Source organism: Lynx rufus, unplaced genomic scaffold, assembly GCF_022079265.1.
Source record: "Lynx rufus isolate CCGP_SWC_20201006 ecotype Redwood Valley unplaced genomic scaffold, mLynRuf1.p SCAF_4, whole genome shotgun sequence".
NCBI lineage: Eukaryota > Metazoa > Chordata > Mammalia > Carnivora > Felidae > Lynx > Lynx rufus.
Window position 1 is genome coordinate 92591956 of NW_025814856.1, and position 18223 is coordinate 92610178.

Consider the following 18223-nt stretch of genomic DNA (forward strand, 5'->3'; position numbering starts at 1 on the left):
TTTTGACCTGCCAGATCCACATTTAGTAATGTGTTCTACAGACATAGTGACAGAATTGCACAAAATATGTTAAAGGATGTTTGCAATGTTGTTTATGACAACAAACAAATATGGAGATAATCTAAATGTCTGCTAGTACAGGACTATTTAAATAAATCATGGTTCACCCCTCTAATGGAATATTATGCCATCACTGGAAGAATGAGACATTGATATACAAAGATGTCAAGGTTACCTTAAAGGAAAAAAATTGAGTGGCAGAACAGTGTGCCCAGTGTACAACCCATTTGTGCACTGAAATAGATATCTGTGTATTTAGGTATTTCCTTAAATATACCAAACAGACCATTCCTGATACAGCACACAAAATCTGCCAAACATGCTTACTTTTTAGGAGTCATCTATAGCCTGGACAGTGTTTATGAAGGAAATATTTTTTTACTCTTTGTCATGTACCTCCTGAATTCTTAGAATTTTTCTGTAAGCATGTTTTAATTTTTAAATACTGGGTAAACAAAAGAAAAATAAAGTACTGGATAAAAAGTTACGTAAAAACTCAAAATCTATTAAATTTATTTTATGTATTTTACACTTGATCTTACCCAGAAGGCTGAGAAGCAATACTTATTTTATTTATTTTAATAATAAATTAATAATTTCAATGTAAAACTTCATTGCTTTAGTTCTTATTTTAATAACTTTTGCTATCTGGTTAATAATCCCTTAAAAAATCACAACACAGAAATTAATTCTCATCAGTATTTAGAAGAATTGCATGTACCATCAGTGAAGAGCCTCAGGATAGGAATTGTAAATAGCCCAACTGAAGAGATTTTACCCCCTGTTGTTTGTGCTTCTCTTGAAGTGTCATGGAAACATTTGATAATGAGTCAACCATATTGAGCTCTTCGCTTCATTTGCAGTGTTAGGCTTTTGTGCAGATGGGTCTCAATCATATGCTGTTTTTGGATTGACTCCTATTTTTCAGAATCAGAAATTAGTGAAAGATTGTTTTCCATTATCTAATCATCTATTTAGTCCCAGTATATTGGAAGATTGTTTTAAAACATGAATTCTATTTTTTTTTTTATGATTTACTATAACATGTTTCCAGAGTTGGCATTTTAAAGAAAACTTCAGTAGTTTATAAAAGATTTCTTATGTGCCTTTGCCTCTGACATATTTTCCCCACGTACAGTGACTTGTCAACTTCCATTGTTCCCTAATTTGATACCATAATTCTTGTGATTATCTTTTTTGTTTCTGCTTTTTTTTCTTAAGTTTTTTTTTTTTTTTTTTTGAGAGAGAGAGAGAGAGCACAGGGGAGGGTTAGAGAGAGAGGGAGATAGAGAACTCCAAGCAGGCCCTGCATTGTTGGCAAAGAGCCTGACACGAGGCTCAAACCCACAAACTGTGAGATCATGACATGAGCGGAAACTAAGAGCTGGATGCTCAACCAACTGAGCCACCTATTTCTACTATCTTTATATCTGCTGTTCACTACAGTCTTAGACTTCAGAAAGAGATCTGATGGGGTTATTTAGTAACTATCCAATAGAGGGAAACATTTTTAGATAGAATTATCTCTGTATCCAGGTGACCCCATTGACTCTTGGCCCCTCTTGTCTGTTGAGTAGAAAGCTAGAGTGTTGTTGGTCCAATTAGATGTTTCCAGGAAAACAAGGTCTTTTGAAACATAGTGAGTTCTAATTTACAATCTAATGTTATGGATAGTTCACAACAGAAGATATTTTAAACTCTGTTAAATTTACTCCTAGCTCTACTCAAAAAATAAATTAAAACAAACAAAACCCCTAAAGAAGCAGCCTGGGGGAAAGGTTAGATTTTCACTAGATACCCTACAGGTTCTAGGCCCAACTCATAAGTAGCGTAGGGGAAATGACACAGGGCTTGCATTTACACATTCACATAAAGTTTGCATCTCTACTTCGCAACTTCCCAGGTGGACAACCTTCACTCTTAAGGTTGTGACCTCCTGTGTAGAACAGAGGGAGCAATATTTCTTTATAGGATTGATGTAGGGATTTAAGGTGATTGTGTATGCACATTGAATAATTGACACACAGTAATTATAACAGTAGCAAGCATTTATTAAGTGCTTATTAAGTGGCAAGCATTATTCTAAGCCCTTTCTGCATTTTACTCTTTAATGGTCTGAACACCCCTCTGAAACTGTTGCCCCCATTTGCCAGATGGCCTGTAGCTTGCCTGAGGTCACACAGCCAGTAAATGAAGGAGCTGATAGCTCATGCAGTTAGCATCTACACCAAACCAGCCCTATGCAGAAAGTTGGTGTCTGTCTGTATTTCCTAGGACAGAAATACAGTCTGTGGCCTATTGGGTTATACCCCCTGCCAGGCTTATAGGTGAAGTACCCCCCGTTCTTACCGTCCATCAAATCCAACTGCATTCCTCAGTTCATGATGCTCAGTGACTCCTTTGGAGATTTGGTGATGTCACAGGATTAGGCAGACCAGCTCCAGTGCCTAGTCTCTGCCCCCTCACTGCAGCTGAGGTCCCCCAGATCCTGTAGGATTATCTCACGAGGAGCAGAAGTTACAGGCCCAGCTGCCTTCCTTGGGATTCCAGTGCAGAAAATGTCTTCAGGCTTGTTACATCCTGTGTCTTTCTGTTCTCTCCCCTCTACTTGTCAAGTACTGAATATTTGAGGTAGGATTAGTCCTAAAGTCAGACTATAAGGCAGGTAGCATTTGCCCCTTTAAACCATCCATTCTTCAAGTCCTTCTGATTTCATTCTTTCACATCTCAGTGGATCAGTTGAAGTAGCAGCTTTCAGCTTCTGAAGAAATAGGAGATTAGTGGAGGAATGGAAGAGGCCATTTAGAACAATGGTTCTCAAATTTTAATGTGCATATGGATCAACAGGGGCCTTGTTAAAATGCCGATTATAATAAGTAGGTAGGTTGGGGCTGGAGTTTGAAACTGCATTTCTAACCAGCTCCTGGGGGTGTTAGTGCTGCTGGTTTCTAGACTATGCTCTGAGTGGCAGGTATTTGAAGACTGAGGCACCACCCTGAGATGGCAGAGGATTTATCCTATTACCTTTTCCAGGAACGTTTAATCCAAAGAAATGAGTCTCGTGGGATTTTAGTTAATGTAACCAGCTGCTAGAAGAAAGTTTGGAATTTCAAACCCCACCCAGACAGCTTCCTGGGAAAGCCATTCATGATTGGAGAACAAAATAGTATAAATTTGTCAAGTTTTGCTATAAACACTATAAAAATAGGTATTTTCCTCCATCAGTTTAATTTAGTGACTCTGGAATGATTTATAGTCTTTTTTACTTAGCTGTATGTGAAAGAGCATCATCTTGCTGGTGCTTTAGGTTGAGTTTCTCACGACTGGGGAGATAGATGATTCAACTGATCCTGATGCAGGAGCCACAGATGTATTTCAGTATCTATTTCTTTGCTCTTTCTATCATCACCTACATAAAAGGCAAGTTAAGTCAACTTTTATTTCTTCATCTTTTGATTTGGAGTTGGCTCGCTTGGAGTGTTTATGAATAATTCTGTTAGAAGAGGTCTGATAGCACTAATCTGAATAACGAAATATTCTGCAGAGCTTTAGACATGGAGGTATGGCGTGCACTGGAACCTGAGGAACGACGTGGGTGATGCTCCTGGCGATGGTGGAGGCTTATGCTCTCGGTTTCTGTTTCCAGGGAGGAGAACATTGCTACTACCAGGGCCGTGTCCGAGGAAACCCTGCTTCATTTGTTGCATTGTCAACATGCCATGGACTTCAGTAAGTGTCCCCCAATTTTTTGTACTATCCACTCTTTCAGTCACTTATTTTCTTTATTTTTAATGCACTGTAATCAAAATTCTTATGTCAAGAAATAATTTTAAATCAGCAACGGATCTGATCTTACTTTCTTCTGAAGTTTCGAAACCAGGTAGATTTTTAGATTAGAGTTGCGGAAACAGGCCAGGGTCTTTGGAGTTATGATATGACACCCTATGGTGATGTTTGAAGCATTTTCTAGTTTCATCCAAGTTGGGACAGGAGCGGTTTGCATAATGTGGGTCTCTGTTTCTCTGGGTGTTTAGACCCTTGGTACCATTCTGCCCCTACTCCTTCTTGATGCTAGTTTTTATACTTTTATGGAATAGTAGAAATTTTAGTAGGTGGAAACTCTTGACTCCTTGTACAAAGACACTAGACTGCAAATCACCTCAAGAGCTCATGTGTTGGAGCCCATTGTTTGGCCAGAATCCCACCTAAAACCCACAGCAAGCTTGTGGGAGCGTCTGTCTGTTCTCGGAAACCTCCAAGGAATGGAGTTCATCCTTCTTTGGGGCCTTGCTTCCTTTCTCATAACCTTCATTATCAAAGAATGTTTGCTGATGTTTAACATGGGAATACATCCACTTCCTCTGTTCTGTCGCTAATGGTGACACACAGGTGGCCAGCTCTTACTTGTTTTGTTAACACCGTGTGAAGCTACCATGTCACTCCTCTGCATTCTACTGAAGCTAAATCATCTCAGTTCTTCCTTGTTTGTTTTACTTTTTTTTGGATGTGGAACAAACCAGCACTTTAGTTTTGTTAAATTTTTTCTTGGAAAATTTAAAATGCATCCTGTCAGTTCCCAAGTAAGAGATCTGACTTTTTTGTGTAGCTAGCAGTTATTAAGTGTCTACTATGTGCCAGCCCCTGGGAAAATCGAGGCAATGAGAACATGACTCCTGTCCACAACAGCTCACAGTCCTGTGGGGGAAGCTAAAACTAGCTCAGCTTCCTACTATGGAATGAGATAGGTATGTTTTCTTTGAGAGAGAAAGTAACAGAAAAATGCAAATAGAGAGTGGGCACTGGGGAATGAGGTAGTGCTTGAGCCCTCCGCAGAAATGCCATCTGAGTAGGTAGAGTGGGCCCTGGAATAGGCTTTGACAGGGCCTTCCAAGAGAGAGGGCTAGGCAGACAGGTCTTAACGTTAGGAAAGAGTTCTAATGGGAAATCCAGGAAAATCGAGCTAGTCTGCCTAAGTGGTGCCTCCAGTCAGACTTGGGCAGTAGGTATGCAAGAGGCAGAAGGTAGAGAGTATGAGGAACCAGAGGAATGACACCAGATGCCCAAGAGCATGGAAGACCTCTGTCTGCTGATTGTTTGCTCTGAAAGACTTTTACTTACTTTGATTACAGTCTTTGACTAAAGAGACATTTTTACAAACAGGAATCCATGCCTCATATGGTCTTGGTTTTCTTATCTGTAAAAATAAATTTAAAGTCCCCTTTAGTAATAAAATTGTTACAACTCATCTTAAGATGAGCACAGCTTTCTGCTAAGAGTGGTACCCTGGGCCCATCGACATTCGTGACAACAAATGTATGATAGTGATATAAATAGAAAGAGGCTTTTTTCTCCTTCTCTTCCTCTTACCATCTCAACCCAAAGTTCCCATGTAAGCATCTTGCCCAGGGCTTATTCCACTGTGTCTTCCAGTTTTCCAAACAGCATGTTGTGAGAAGCAATGAGAAGGTGTCACTGCCTTCCAGGGACTCTGGTAGACCAGGAGCTTGCTACTAACCTTACACAGTCATTTGAAGGAGGATGGAAAAGAAACTTTAAGGAAACTTTAGTGACTATATCAGGAGTATCACTCTGAGGCAGCTTCAGTTGTTTTAACTAGGTAAGATTTACCTCTGTCGTGAGAAAACTTTCTGTTTAAAATGAAACAAAAAGAAGCAAACAGAAAATGCATCATGTGTCTAGGAACACTGTCAGGATTGTGTATAAGCATGTTTGGGTGTTCTTAGACCTTTGTGAGCGTGTTGGATAAATTTACTCTTGATCCATTTTGTTATTTATTATTAATTATCCTCATGTTGATTTTACTTTCTGAAAAAATTGCTGACAAATATTTTAGAGGATATTACTAAATATTAAATAATTTATATTGTATCAATTACATTGATTTGGATATGAAATAGATTATTTCATCCATGACTCATCTTTAGTAATTTACCAAGTACATACATAGATCTCTCATTTTTCTTGATTTACTGAATTCAGTTGAAGAACATGAAGGGGGGGAAAGATGCATATTTTTATATCTTTTCCATAAAGAACCAGAAAATGCACATTTAAAAAAAATTTTTAATTTTTTTAAGTTTTTATTTTTTATTTTTTTTAATATATGAAATTTATTGTCAAATTGGTTTCCATACAACACCCAGTGCTCATCCCAAAAGATGCCCTCTTCAATACCCATCACCTACCCTATCCTCCCTCCCACCCCCCATCAACCCTCAGTTTGTTCTCAGTTTTTAAGAGTCTCTTATGCTTTTTTTTCTTTTTCTTTTTTTTTCCTCCCCCTCCCCCATGGGTTTCTGTTAAGTTTCTCAGGATTGCACATTTTTTTTTTCACATTCAGAGGACTAACAGGCAGTATTTTGGTCCTGGTATGTTTGATGTTATGACAAAATCCTGTAACTATAGGAACCTAAAAGAATGGAATCAGATGTAAGTTTATTGCCCTCTTGTGGCAATTTTTAAGAATGGCTGTTTCTTTTCAAAATCTTGTTTTGATCCAGCCTTTTAAAAAATCAGCTCTATTAGCCTATAATAAATAGGTCCTGGATGCTGGTTTTTATCAAAAGTATACTCTGTGTGGACTTGATATACTTATTGGAATTTTATATAAATACAACCAAAAGGTGTCAATCCTCAAAACAAATAAAACACATATGCTTTTTAATAAAGAGTTAGTGATGGCACATTATCATATAGGGAGCCAGAATCTTCTAGATATATATGTCAGAATCTGATTTTTTACCCTGTGTGTCATGATGTTTAGATCCAATAAAGGTCGCTGACTTTCACACTGGACACCAACTTAATGCAAGAGGAAATAATACCCTAGATTATTTAAACAAAACAATCTGCTTGCTGTTTAATCAGCATAGCCATGTGAATTTTGGCAAAGGGTAGTTGTTCTGTACCATTTTCTGGATGGGTCTGGCCAGTTCTCAACAGGTGCAGAGAGAATGTCTGCTGTCGTATTTGGTCTACTGTTTGAAAAAGGCTTCCCCCACTCTGATTCTTTAGGAGTGTATTGTCAGTAATATCTTATAAATTGCATCTGTTTATCTTCAAATTCCAAATGCGATGTCATCCAAATTCAGAAAGTGTACTTTGGTGGAAAACCTTACAGATGTGAGAGAAGCAGTTCTAAGGGTATATTAAAGTTGAGGGCATGTGGAAGATGTTACAGTAGGAATGAAAGAATTTGGATAGAGGCAGAGATGAAAGCCATTATGATTACAGCTCAGGGAAACCAACTGATTCCATTAAGCCATCATCAAAAGATAAATACTATTATATGCTTAACAGTTTGGGTCTCATGCAGTCATTTCCACATAACACTGAGAAATGACTCATGAAGATCACACTTCGTCCCTTCTCAGATGCTTGAATGATAAGACACATTTCTTCAGTGTCATTAGAGGTTTCATCTTAGTAGAAAGACCATGTTCTCCTAGAAGGAATGGCCATCAGGATCTCTCTGAGTGGGAGCTGAGGCCATCTGTAGCTTAAAATGCCCTCCAGAGGATTTCTCAGTTGGCTTATAGTCATCTTCAGCCTAAGAGATCAAAACCCAACTCCAGATTTATGCCCTGCTCCCTGCATCCTGCTTCCAAGGTCCATTCTGTCCTTCCTGCAGCTTTTCCTATCTGACTAAATGGCAAACCCATCTCACCAGTTGCTCAGGTCAAAACCTTGGAGTTTTCATCGACAACTTTTTCTTGCATACTCCAATTCAAATTCATTAGTAAATCCTATTGGTGTTCTAATTTTGAAAAACTACCCCCAATTTGAACAGTTCTCACGATCTCCACCATTACCATTGTGATCTAGGTGGCTACCATTTTTTTTTCCACCTGGATTATTGCTATAATTTCCCCATTTCCTGTCCTTGCCATCCTAGAGACTATTCTAACACAGCAGTTGGAGCAATTATTTTAAAATTTAAGAGCGATCGTGTTTCCCTCTGCTAACTTAAATCCACATGTCTCTCAGGGTGAAAGCCAGCTGTTAGAAGGGCCTGCCTCATGTGGCCCCACTCTTCCTCTGATAATCATTTCAGAGCCCTCCTCACACCCACCCTACTCCAGCCACACTGCATCCTTGATGTTCCTGGAGCACACTTAGGGCTCGATGCTCTTTGCACAGATATCCTCCCTTCCTTTCTTTCAGATCTTCTCTAGAAAGCCTTTCTTTGAGACTCTATGTAAATCAACAGTCTTCTCTCTTTGGTCTCTACACCCAGTCGTCTAGCACACTTTATTGTCCTTAACCCGCTTTACTTTCCTCCCTAGAATTTTTTACCACCATATATATATATAGATATATCAATATATATACCTATCTGTATATATATATAGTATATCTATATTTATATCTATCTATATATATATATACTTGTTGACTATATATTTTTTGTCTGTCTTCCCTGCAATGCACATGAGCACCATGAGGGCAGAAAAATCATCTGTTTTGTCCACTATGGTGCCCCCAGCACTTAGAGCAGTGTATTGTAGGTGCTCTATAAGTGTGTGCTGAATGAGTGAATGGATGAAGAGGTAGCCAACTGCAGATAGGCAGTTCAGGAACCAATCTGCCTGGGCTCTCTGTTCCCGCCTCTGATCTTTCTGGTTATGTAATTTGGTCAGGTTACTTCATCTCTTTGAGCTTTGGTTTCATTTCTTGTAAAATGAGTATAGGCAAACGTACAAGTTTGCCTCCCTCATACATTTGTGGAAGCAATTCAAATGAGTGTCACGTTTTTAGCGCATGGTAAATTGTTGAAATGCATCATCTCTTGTTAGCAGAGAACGTTTCAGGTGTGTGGTAGATAGGCAATTCTCAGTGTAGTCCCTGACAACCTGCGTCAGAACCACCTGGGATTTGTTTAAAATGCAGCTTCCTGGGCCCTAGCCAAGAAATCTGAGGAAGGCCCTGAAAGTTTTACAATTTTACAAGCTCTCCAGGTGACTATTTGCATATAAAGTTTTAAAATTACGTGTTGGAGGGAGGAATAATGGACCACAGTTAAAGAATGATAACCCTGAACCTGGGAAGGGTCAGGATGAGGAGACCCTGCTGTTTATGGGGAGTCAGAGGAACGGGCCTTTCCCTTTAGTAGTGTGTGTGTGTGTGTGTGTGTGTGTGTGTGTGTGTATGTTTACCCTCGTGTGATGTGGTGCAGTGTGTATGTGTATGTGGGGTGTGGTATTGGGAGGTTTGTGGGGTATGGTGTGTGGTATGTAGTATGTAATCTGTATGTGCTGTGTATGTGTGGTATGTGGGAGTATATGTGGGGTGTGTGTGTATGTGTGTGGTGTGTGGTAAGTAGGGTGTGTGTGGTGTGGTATATGGGGAATGTGTGTGTGTCTGTGTGTCTATGGTATGTGGTGTGTAACTGGCGATGATGGGTGGGACTGGGAAGTGGGTGTTGAGAAGTGAATTCATCCTTCGGCAGCTGTTGATTTTAAAATGATCTTGTTCTGAGGCAAGATGGCTGTGCCTGATTATTTTCTTGTCCTTGGCAGTGGAATGTTCTATGATGGGAACCACACCTATCTCATTGAACCAGAAGAGAATGACACCTCCCAAGTAAGTGCTCCTGTTTCTTGTGGCCAATGTAAAAATTTATATTGGGGGCTTTCCCTCTTCCCTTTTCCTCCTTTTTTTTTTGTCTCTATTTTCATATTTTTAGAGTCAGGATATAATTGAATATTGAATAAGTCAAAACCACAAGTGTTTTTTAAAGTCTGTCTCTTTCTCTGGATACTGGAAATACTTTCTTCTCAGGTGTTCTGAAGCCTCCATTTTTGTTCTAACTCCACCATAATGTGCTGTGATTTGTCTTAGTTTGCTCAGGCAGTCATCATAAGAGAGTGGGTGGCTTGAACAACAGAAATTTATTTTCTCACAGTTGTGGTGGCTGGAAGTCCAAGATCAAGGTGCCGGCAGGGTCCATATCTGTCAAAGGCTCTCTCCTTCGATTGGGATGGCTTCCTTCTTAATCTGTGTTCACATGGCAGAGAGAGAGAGAGAGAGAGAGAGAAAGAGAGAGAGCGCGCTTTGGTGTTTCCTCTTCCTGTAAGGACCCCAGCCCCACCCTTGAAACCTGTTTTAACCTTTAGTACCTTCTCATAGGCCCAATCTCCAAATACAGTCACATTAGGAGTTAGGGCTTAAACATATGAATTTGGCAGGGTGGGGATGGACACAATCATTCAGTCTGTTACACACCAACTCAATAGATGCATGATTTTCCACCTCATTTTCTTTTCTGGATTTCAGATTTTTCTCTATTGCCTATTGTCTATAAGGCCTTGTGCTGGTGAAATGTAGAGAAATCTGTTTTATTAATTTCTCCTTCATTTTAGTCGAAACAATTCATTTTCCAAAAAGCTAGAAGAGGGTTGAGTTAATATTATAGACTGCAGAGAAAGATGATACACTTCCATTCTAGCTCTGTGCACAGAAACATTCTTCATCGTGTTGTGCAACAGTGTTCAAACACTTAAGTAATTTCTAAAAATACACACTGTGTTGCCACCCATAAAGGGAAGCTATTTGTATTGTATTTTGTTTTCTGGATGCCTATTACTGGCTGTCGTATCACTTCGCCTGGCCAGGTGATGTTTTTATGGCAGTATCATGAAACTTGACTGTTTATGACATTCTGGTTTTTTTTAATGGAAAGAAGCCAGAAGTAGTTACTTGAATGTTCATTAATTTTTCTTAGATGGAACAGGACTTTTTGTCTGTTGGTTTGTCACAGAACTTTGTATGACATTTGAATTTTGGAGCAAGGTCCGTTTGGGCATCTGCTTACACCAGTCATCCTACTCCCCGATACCGGAAGAGTGTTAGCCCTGCAGTCTTTGCCTAGCAAAACTATCTGACTCTGAAAGTGGGGCAGGGATCCTCAGACAGGAACTAGTTATAAAAAGCATTAGCCCATTTTCCCAGATGTCTTACTTCTCCTTGGGGGAATAGGTTCATTCATTTATTTTCCATTACTGCAGGCTTTGGCCTCTGTGTCTGCAGAGGCATTTTGTTTCTAATAGGATATTTCTCTGGTGCAGGGGGAATCCAGGCGGGGGAGGGTTGCACAGTGGCTCATTGCCTTTCCAAATCCAGGAGGGCGCATAGTCATGCTTCTTTTAGGGGTCTCTGCTTCTTCAGCTCTCATTGCCTGAGGCTGGGGATAAGTGGTTGCATGTGCTCAATCTCTGTTGTTTGTTATTGCAGGAGGATTTCCATTTTCATTCGGTTTACAAATCCAGACTGTTTGAATTTCCCTTGGATGATCTTCCATCTGGTATGGTATTCATATTATGACTTTAAAAAAAGTCAGGCTTAATAATTCATTTGAATGCTTTAGAGCTAATCTGTATGTGAAATGTCCTTAGCACATGACTGCTCATAACAGTTTGAGAGAGAAAGTGACATGAGGTCAAGTGACATCAAGAAGGAGAATAAAATGCAAACCGACCTCATGTTTGTAGTGGATGAGTTTGGAAAGATACAGCTTGAGCACATTGGAGGAAGACTTTTTAAAATGGTAACAATCACAGTAGGGTATCTCTGAAAGGAGAAGTAATGTTAGAGCAAAAATTGGTCTGCGTGGACAAAATACAGAAAAATTCACTTTCAGTGAGATACTGATTTTATAAACATAGGGATGGACTTGTAATCATTTCCCCATTTGTTGTTTTCCTCCTCTCTTTTTGCCCCAGCATTTTCAGAAGGCACGATTATAGACTAATGCTTTTTATTATTATGTGTTTTTGTGAAAAGTCTTTCCATCTCACGTGTGTTTGTTTGCAGGCCCATTTATTTATACGTGTTGGCTTGAGTTGATCCAAACCTTTGCATGACAAGCAGGGCAGAGTACTCCTACTTTGGCCTCGTTAGTCGAACAGCGATTATACGGAGTACATTTGTCTTTGGATGTACTGGATTCCTTGATTTTCTTTTCAAGACCGAGCACGCTCTGAATACCTGGGGTGGACACGCTTCCTTTCTTAGTGGGCCCTACCTATGGTTACAGAACCTTCGAATTTTTAATCTCATTTTTATCTTCGTTACAGCGCTGTGAGATTGATTTTATCATTTACATTTTATAGATGAAGAAATGGGCTCATCCAGCTTGTCTTTTCCTGGGCCCACAGCTAGTCGGGGGCTGAGCGGGGTTTTGGATTGTGCCACTATGAGAACGTGTGCTGGGAGAGAGGCAGCGGGGAAATGGAAGAATTATCCAACCAAGAGCATGTCCTAAACTACTGCTTAGGAAAACCACTTAAAAGTGTACATTGTTGGGGTGCCTGGTTGGCCTAGTTGTAAGAACATGCAACTCTTGATCTCGGGGTCATGAGTTCAAGCCCCACATTGGGTGTAGATATTACTTAAATAAATAAAAACTTAAAAAAATAAAAAGTTTTGGGATGCCTGGGTGGCTTACTTGGTTAAGCGTCCGACTCTTGATTTTGGCTCCGGCCATGATCTCACGGTGTCTGGAATCGAGCCTCACGTCAGGCTCTATGATGACAGCATGGATCCTGCTTAGGATTCTGTCTCTCTCTCTCTCTGTCTTTGCCCCTCTCCTGCCTTGTGTGCTCTCGCTTGCTCTCTCTCAAAATAAATTAAAAAATAAATACTTTTTAAGAAGTTAACATTGTCTCCTTATTGGAAAATGAGATGAGTGTTTGCTAATGTCCCTTCTCTGAAATAGATTTGTGACTCCTTGATCTTCTGCCCTTCTTCTGCCCTGCTGCCAAAGGGCTAGGGGATCCATTTTATAGATTTCACAATTTAAAAAAATGTGCAAATAAGCATATAGATGCTCTTACTTTACATAGATACTTGAGGCTTTCCTTCGGTTACCTTGTGAAACCATTTACAATCCCTGTGATGGGAAGAAAGTAAATCATGCCAGTCTGTCTGAGGATAAAGCTATAACCTAATAGGTCTTACTGGAAGTAATAAACATTAATTAATATTTAAAGTAATAAATAAAGATCCCCCTAAGGACTCTACTGTAGGCTTGCTATGATACAATCTTCTAGTTTTGTTTTGTTTTTTAAACTTTGTTCAGGGTTTCTTTTCTATACAAACTTTTTAAAGATGACTTGGCACTTTTGCTGTCATTAACAATAATTTTGAACATTTCTTCCCCAAGTCAGGTCTGTCTCCCTTAGTTTCTGGTTTTCTTTTCCCGTCAGAAGTTGGCACTGTCAGTTTTAAGAGTCTTTCTAGATACTTGGATTTATTATGACAAATTAGAAAAAAAAGAAAGAAAGAAAGAAAAATGTCAAAACTGCAATTTTTGTGAAATAAGCTCATGTGGAAGCTTTTTTACTTTAGATTTAATGAAGTTTTCCTGGGTCATGACTTATCAGTACCTTTGTCTTGCTGTGCATGATGCATGTCTCTGAGACAGAATGTGGTCAGGTGTCCTCCAGACTTGTTTCACTGTGGACCCTTTTGTTTTACATGACCCATCTCTCAGGACTAGTGTCCCTAAGAAAACATTTGGGAAAGGTTTATTTACTTCCTATGGACCCCTTAGCACAGTCTGTTTTAAAAATTAGTACAGTGAGGGGTGCCTGGGTGACTCAGTCGGTTGAGTGTTCGACTTTGGCTCAGGTCATGATCTTGCGGTCTGTGAGTTCGAGCCCCGCATCGGGCTCTGTGCTGACAGCTCAGAGCCTGGAGCCTGCTTCAGATTCTGTGTCCCCCTCTCTCTCTGCCCCTCCCCTGCTCATGCTCTGTCTCTCTCTGTCAAAAATAAAATAAACATTAAAAAAAAATTTTTTTTTTAAATAACAATAAGTGCAATGAAGTATGTAAATCTCGAATACCTTTAAATGAGTTTTGGTACATATGTACTCCCTTGGTGAGATTTGGCACATTTCTGTTATCCCAGTACCTTCCTTTGTACCGCATCCCAGTCAGTGGCTGCCACTTCTGCAGTCCCTTTTGTGACTTTTTTTTTTTGCTGTAGATTAGTTTATCCTGATTTAGATCTTCATGCATTGTGTCTTGTGTCCAGTTTCTTTTGCTTAGCATATGCCTATGAGATTAATGTCAGAGATAGCAACAGTTTGTCTTTATCTTTTTAAATTACTGAGTACATTCTGTTCTTTGAAGATAACACAGAGTTTTATCCATTCTGTTGATGGACATTTGGGTTGTTTCCACTTTTTGGCTAGTCTGAATAAAGTAACTATAAATATTCTTATAAAAATCTCTTTGGTGGATACATGTTTACATTTCTTCTGTAATTAATTACCTGGCGGTGGAATTACCGAGTCACAGCATAGTTGTATGTTTAACCATACAATGGTGTATTCCTCTCAAACTTCGGAGTGCGTCAGAGTACCTCATGGGAGCTTGTTAAACACAGACTCCTGGCCGCATATCTAGAGGGTTTTACCAAGTCACTTACTTGAGATATGATTGGCATTAAAGGAAAGCTGTACATAATTAATGTGTACAGTTTGATGAGTTTGGAGATAAATGTACACCCATGAAGTCATCACTGTAATCTATGTTGTAAACATACCGATTAGCTCCAGCAGTTTGTTTTCACCCTCTTTATTGTTGTTGTTGTTATTATTATTGTTGTTAGTAGTAGTAGTGGTGGTAAGAATACAACACAAGATCTACACTGTTAGCAAAATTTTAAGTATACTGAATATAGTATTGTTAACTCTGGGCACTGTGCTGTACAGTAGATCTTTAGGACCTTCTCATTTGTACAACTGTAACTTTGTGCCCTTTGAGGAATGCTCCCCTGTTTCCCCCTTTTCCTAACCTCTAGCAGCTGCCATTCCACTTTGCTTCTAGGAGTTGGACTCTTTTTTTTTTTAATTTTTAAAAATTTTTTTTTAACGTTTATTTATTTTTGAGACAGAGACAGACAGAGCATGAACGGGGGAGGGTCAGAGAGAGAGGAAGAGACAGAATCTGAAACAGGCTCCAGGCTCTGAGCGGTCAGCACAGAGCCTGACGCGGGGCTCGAACTCACGGACCGCGAGATCATGACCTGAGCCGAAGCCGGATGCTCAACCGACTGAGCCACCCAGGCGCCCCTAGGAGTTGGACTCTTATATGTCCTTCTGTGTCTGGCTAGTTTCACTCAACATAATGCCCTCCAGGTTCATCCATGTTGTCACAAATAGAAAGGTTCCTTTCTTCCTTTCTTCCTTCCTTCCTTCCTTCCTTCCTCCCTCCCTCCCTCCCTCCCTCCCTCCCTCCCTCCCTCCCTCTTTCTTTCTTTCTTTCTTTCTTTTCTTTTCTTTTCTTTTCTTTTCTTTTCTTTTCTTTTCTTTTCTTTTCTTTTCTTTTCTTTCTTCTTTTGTTTTTAGGCCGAGTAATACTTCATTGCATGTGTATACCACATTTCCTTTAACATTTAGGTTGTTTCTATGTCTTGGCTATGGTGAATAATGCTGCAGTGAACATGGTGGTGCACGTATCTCTTTGAGATGCTGATTTTAATTCCTTTGGCTGTATGCCCAGAAGTGGGATTGCAGGGTCCTAGCATTGTTCTATTTTTAATTTTTGAGGAACCTCATACTGTCTTCCATAGTGGCTGCACCAGTTGCTACAGTTTTTGATTCAAGTACGTCTTGGGTGGGTTATGAGACTTTGCATTTCCAGCAAGTTCCCAGGTATGCTGGGAATATGCTGATGCCATTAGTTCATGGATTTCACTTTGAGAACTATTGTTGTGTGAGAAATTGCTGAGCCTTTCTCTTAAGTGCTTATACCATTTTACACTCATCAGCACTATATGAGAGTCCTGATTGTTCACATCTTCATCAGCGTTTGCTGTGTCATTCTTTAATGAAGGTCAGTAGTGGGAAGTCAAGTTGGGTATTTAGAAGATTCTTGATAAAGGATGTGATAGTATTTATTGCAGAAATATGAGAAAAATTTTGAGATAAATTAAAATAGGAATAGTGCCCAAGATTGCTTTAATTATATTCATTCATGATATATGTATTTAGTATTAATATGAACACAATTATTATGATTAATGTTCTATATTATCTTTAAGTGTAACATTATATATTATAAAATTTATAATGACCACATAATTATAATTATCTAATTTTCCAATTATAACTTACATTAATTATCAACAGTTATAGTAACTGTTACTAATAGTTAATAAAGTATAATTATACAGTTTATTCTAGGAAGGGATAGTAAAACTTTGATTCCTCTGTATGAAAGAAAACTGGCAAATACAAGTTACATTAATTTATTTTTATTTCCTTTTAGAATTTCAGCAAGTACACATCACTCCACCAAAATTTATTTTGAAGCCAGCACCAAAAAGAAGTAAACGGCAGGTATGTATTCACAGGATATTCCATGATGTTTCAAAAACACTTGGCAACTACCAGTCATCTAAATCTACATTAAGTCTCTGTAAGATGGCTAAGTATTAGTTCAGGCATTTGTCATGGTTAACAGTAAAGGTGACGGATCTGTAGGAGCAGTGGAGATGGGGCCATATTGTTTCATAGACTCAAAAAGGACTCAAGATAGTGGTGATAATATGGTTATTCATCTTACAGATGGATTATGGCCCCTGCTGTGGCATCTCGGGTTCTTTATAACATAGGCCTCTTTCCTTGGCCTGGGTTGTACCACATCATGAGGTCTACTTGTAAAGATACCCCCTTAAAAGAGAATCCATCAGGTTTTAAGGCCACAAAATGCTGTTGCCACACTTAAACTATGTTGGAGTCTGGGATATAAACTCAGGATGTCAACTTTATGAATGTTCAGTGCATCTTGGACTTGGAAAAAATAATGACAATTTGTATAATGCTTTGCACCATATGAAGTAGGTGCTATCAATCCCCTTTCACAGGAAAAAAAATGATGTCTTCGAATGTGAAAATGACCAGAATCATAGAACTGGCGAATGCTTTAGGCATAATAAGAACTCTGCTCATCACAATACCGTACGATTTCACTTACTTTGTGGAATCTAAAAAATAAATGAATAAACAAACAAAAAGCAGAATCAAACCAGTAAATATAGAAAACAAACTGGTCGTTGCTAGAGGGAAGTGGGTGGAGTCATGGGCAAAATGGGAGAAGGAGAGTGAGAGACACAGGCTTCCAATTATGGAATGAGCAAGTCACAGGGGTAAAGGGCAGCACAGAGAATATAGTCACTGATATTGCAATAACCTGTCTGGTCGCAGATGGCAGCTACACTTGTGATGAGCACAGCATAACTTAGAAGTTGAATCACTGTGTTGTATACTGAAACTAATGTAACATTATATGTCTAGTATACTCAGAAAAGGAGAGGAAAAGAAAGAACAGAACTCTGGTTATTAGAATTAAAATATCATACATTATGTATGGGTGTTTGGCATAAAAAACATAGGATGATGGAAATAGATCTCTAGTAAGATCACACAGTTGAAGAAACCAATCATCTTCTGTTTAAATATGTTTATAAGTATGACATAATATGAGTTTACAGACACATATCTAATGTGAATAAAATTGCTTATTTTTATTGAGGCACAGGTTACTTGTGCCTGGTCCTATTCTAAGAATTTAAATTATATTAATACATTTGATTCTCCTAACAATCTTATAAGGAGTGTATTATTATTATCCCCATTTTACTGATAAGGGCATTGAAGCATGAGAAGCTTAAGAAACTTGCCCAGGGTTATAGTGAGTTATCCAGTGGTGGAGTTCAGATTCTGACCTAGGAAGTCTGGTATTTTTATAACCATATATACTTTATATACTGCCTCTCAGAAGCCCTTGTGTTCTGTGAATTGCTACATCAGCTTTATATATTTTGTGAATATACATACATATTGAGGCCCAGTTAAATAAAGATGCCAACAGGATTTAATTTGAAATAATATTTATTTTCATGACTTATGAGATCAGAGAACAGGATAGTTTTCTTTTGACACATTCCTTGAAGTTCTTCATAAACATCTGTGACATCCAGTCATTTGAAGGCAGACAGACACTAGATTTCTTTTTCTGAGACAACTGTGAACCCACAGAGGTGAGGTGCTAGAATGCTGTGTGGCCAATATGGCAAGTCTCTGACATTGAGAAAATGTTGAGTCTTGTTAGACAGTCTGCTGTGATAACTGGT

The 18223-nt window shown here is 38.9% G+C and overlaps 1 protein-coding gene across 12 annotated transcripts in view; it reads left to right on the forward strand.

Annotated features, from left to right (window-relative positions):
- The window catches only part of ADAM22 (ADAM metallopeptidase domain 22), a 229916-nt gene that overhangs the window by 146252 nt on the left and 65441 nt on the right, over positions 1-18223 (forward strand). For all 12 annotated transcript variants that reach the window (XM_047097037.1, XM_047097041.1, XM_047097040.1 and 9 more), the window contains exons 5-8: positions 3707-3789; positions 9600-9663; positions 11314-11383; positions 16357-16427. In XM_047097037.1, the coding sequence (XP_046952993.1) occupies positions 3707-3789; positions 9600-9663; positions 11314-11383; positions 16357-16427 (288 nt within the window). The remainder of the gene's footprint in view (positions 1-3706; positions 3790-9599; positions 9664-11313; positions 11384-16356; positions 16428-18223) is intronic.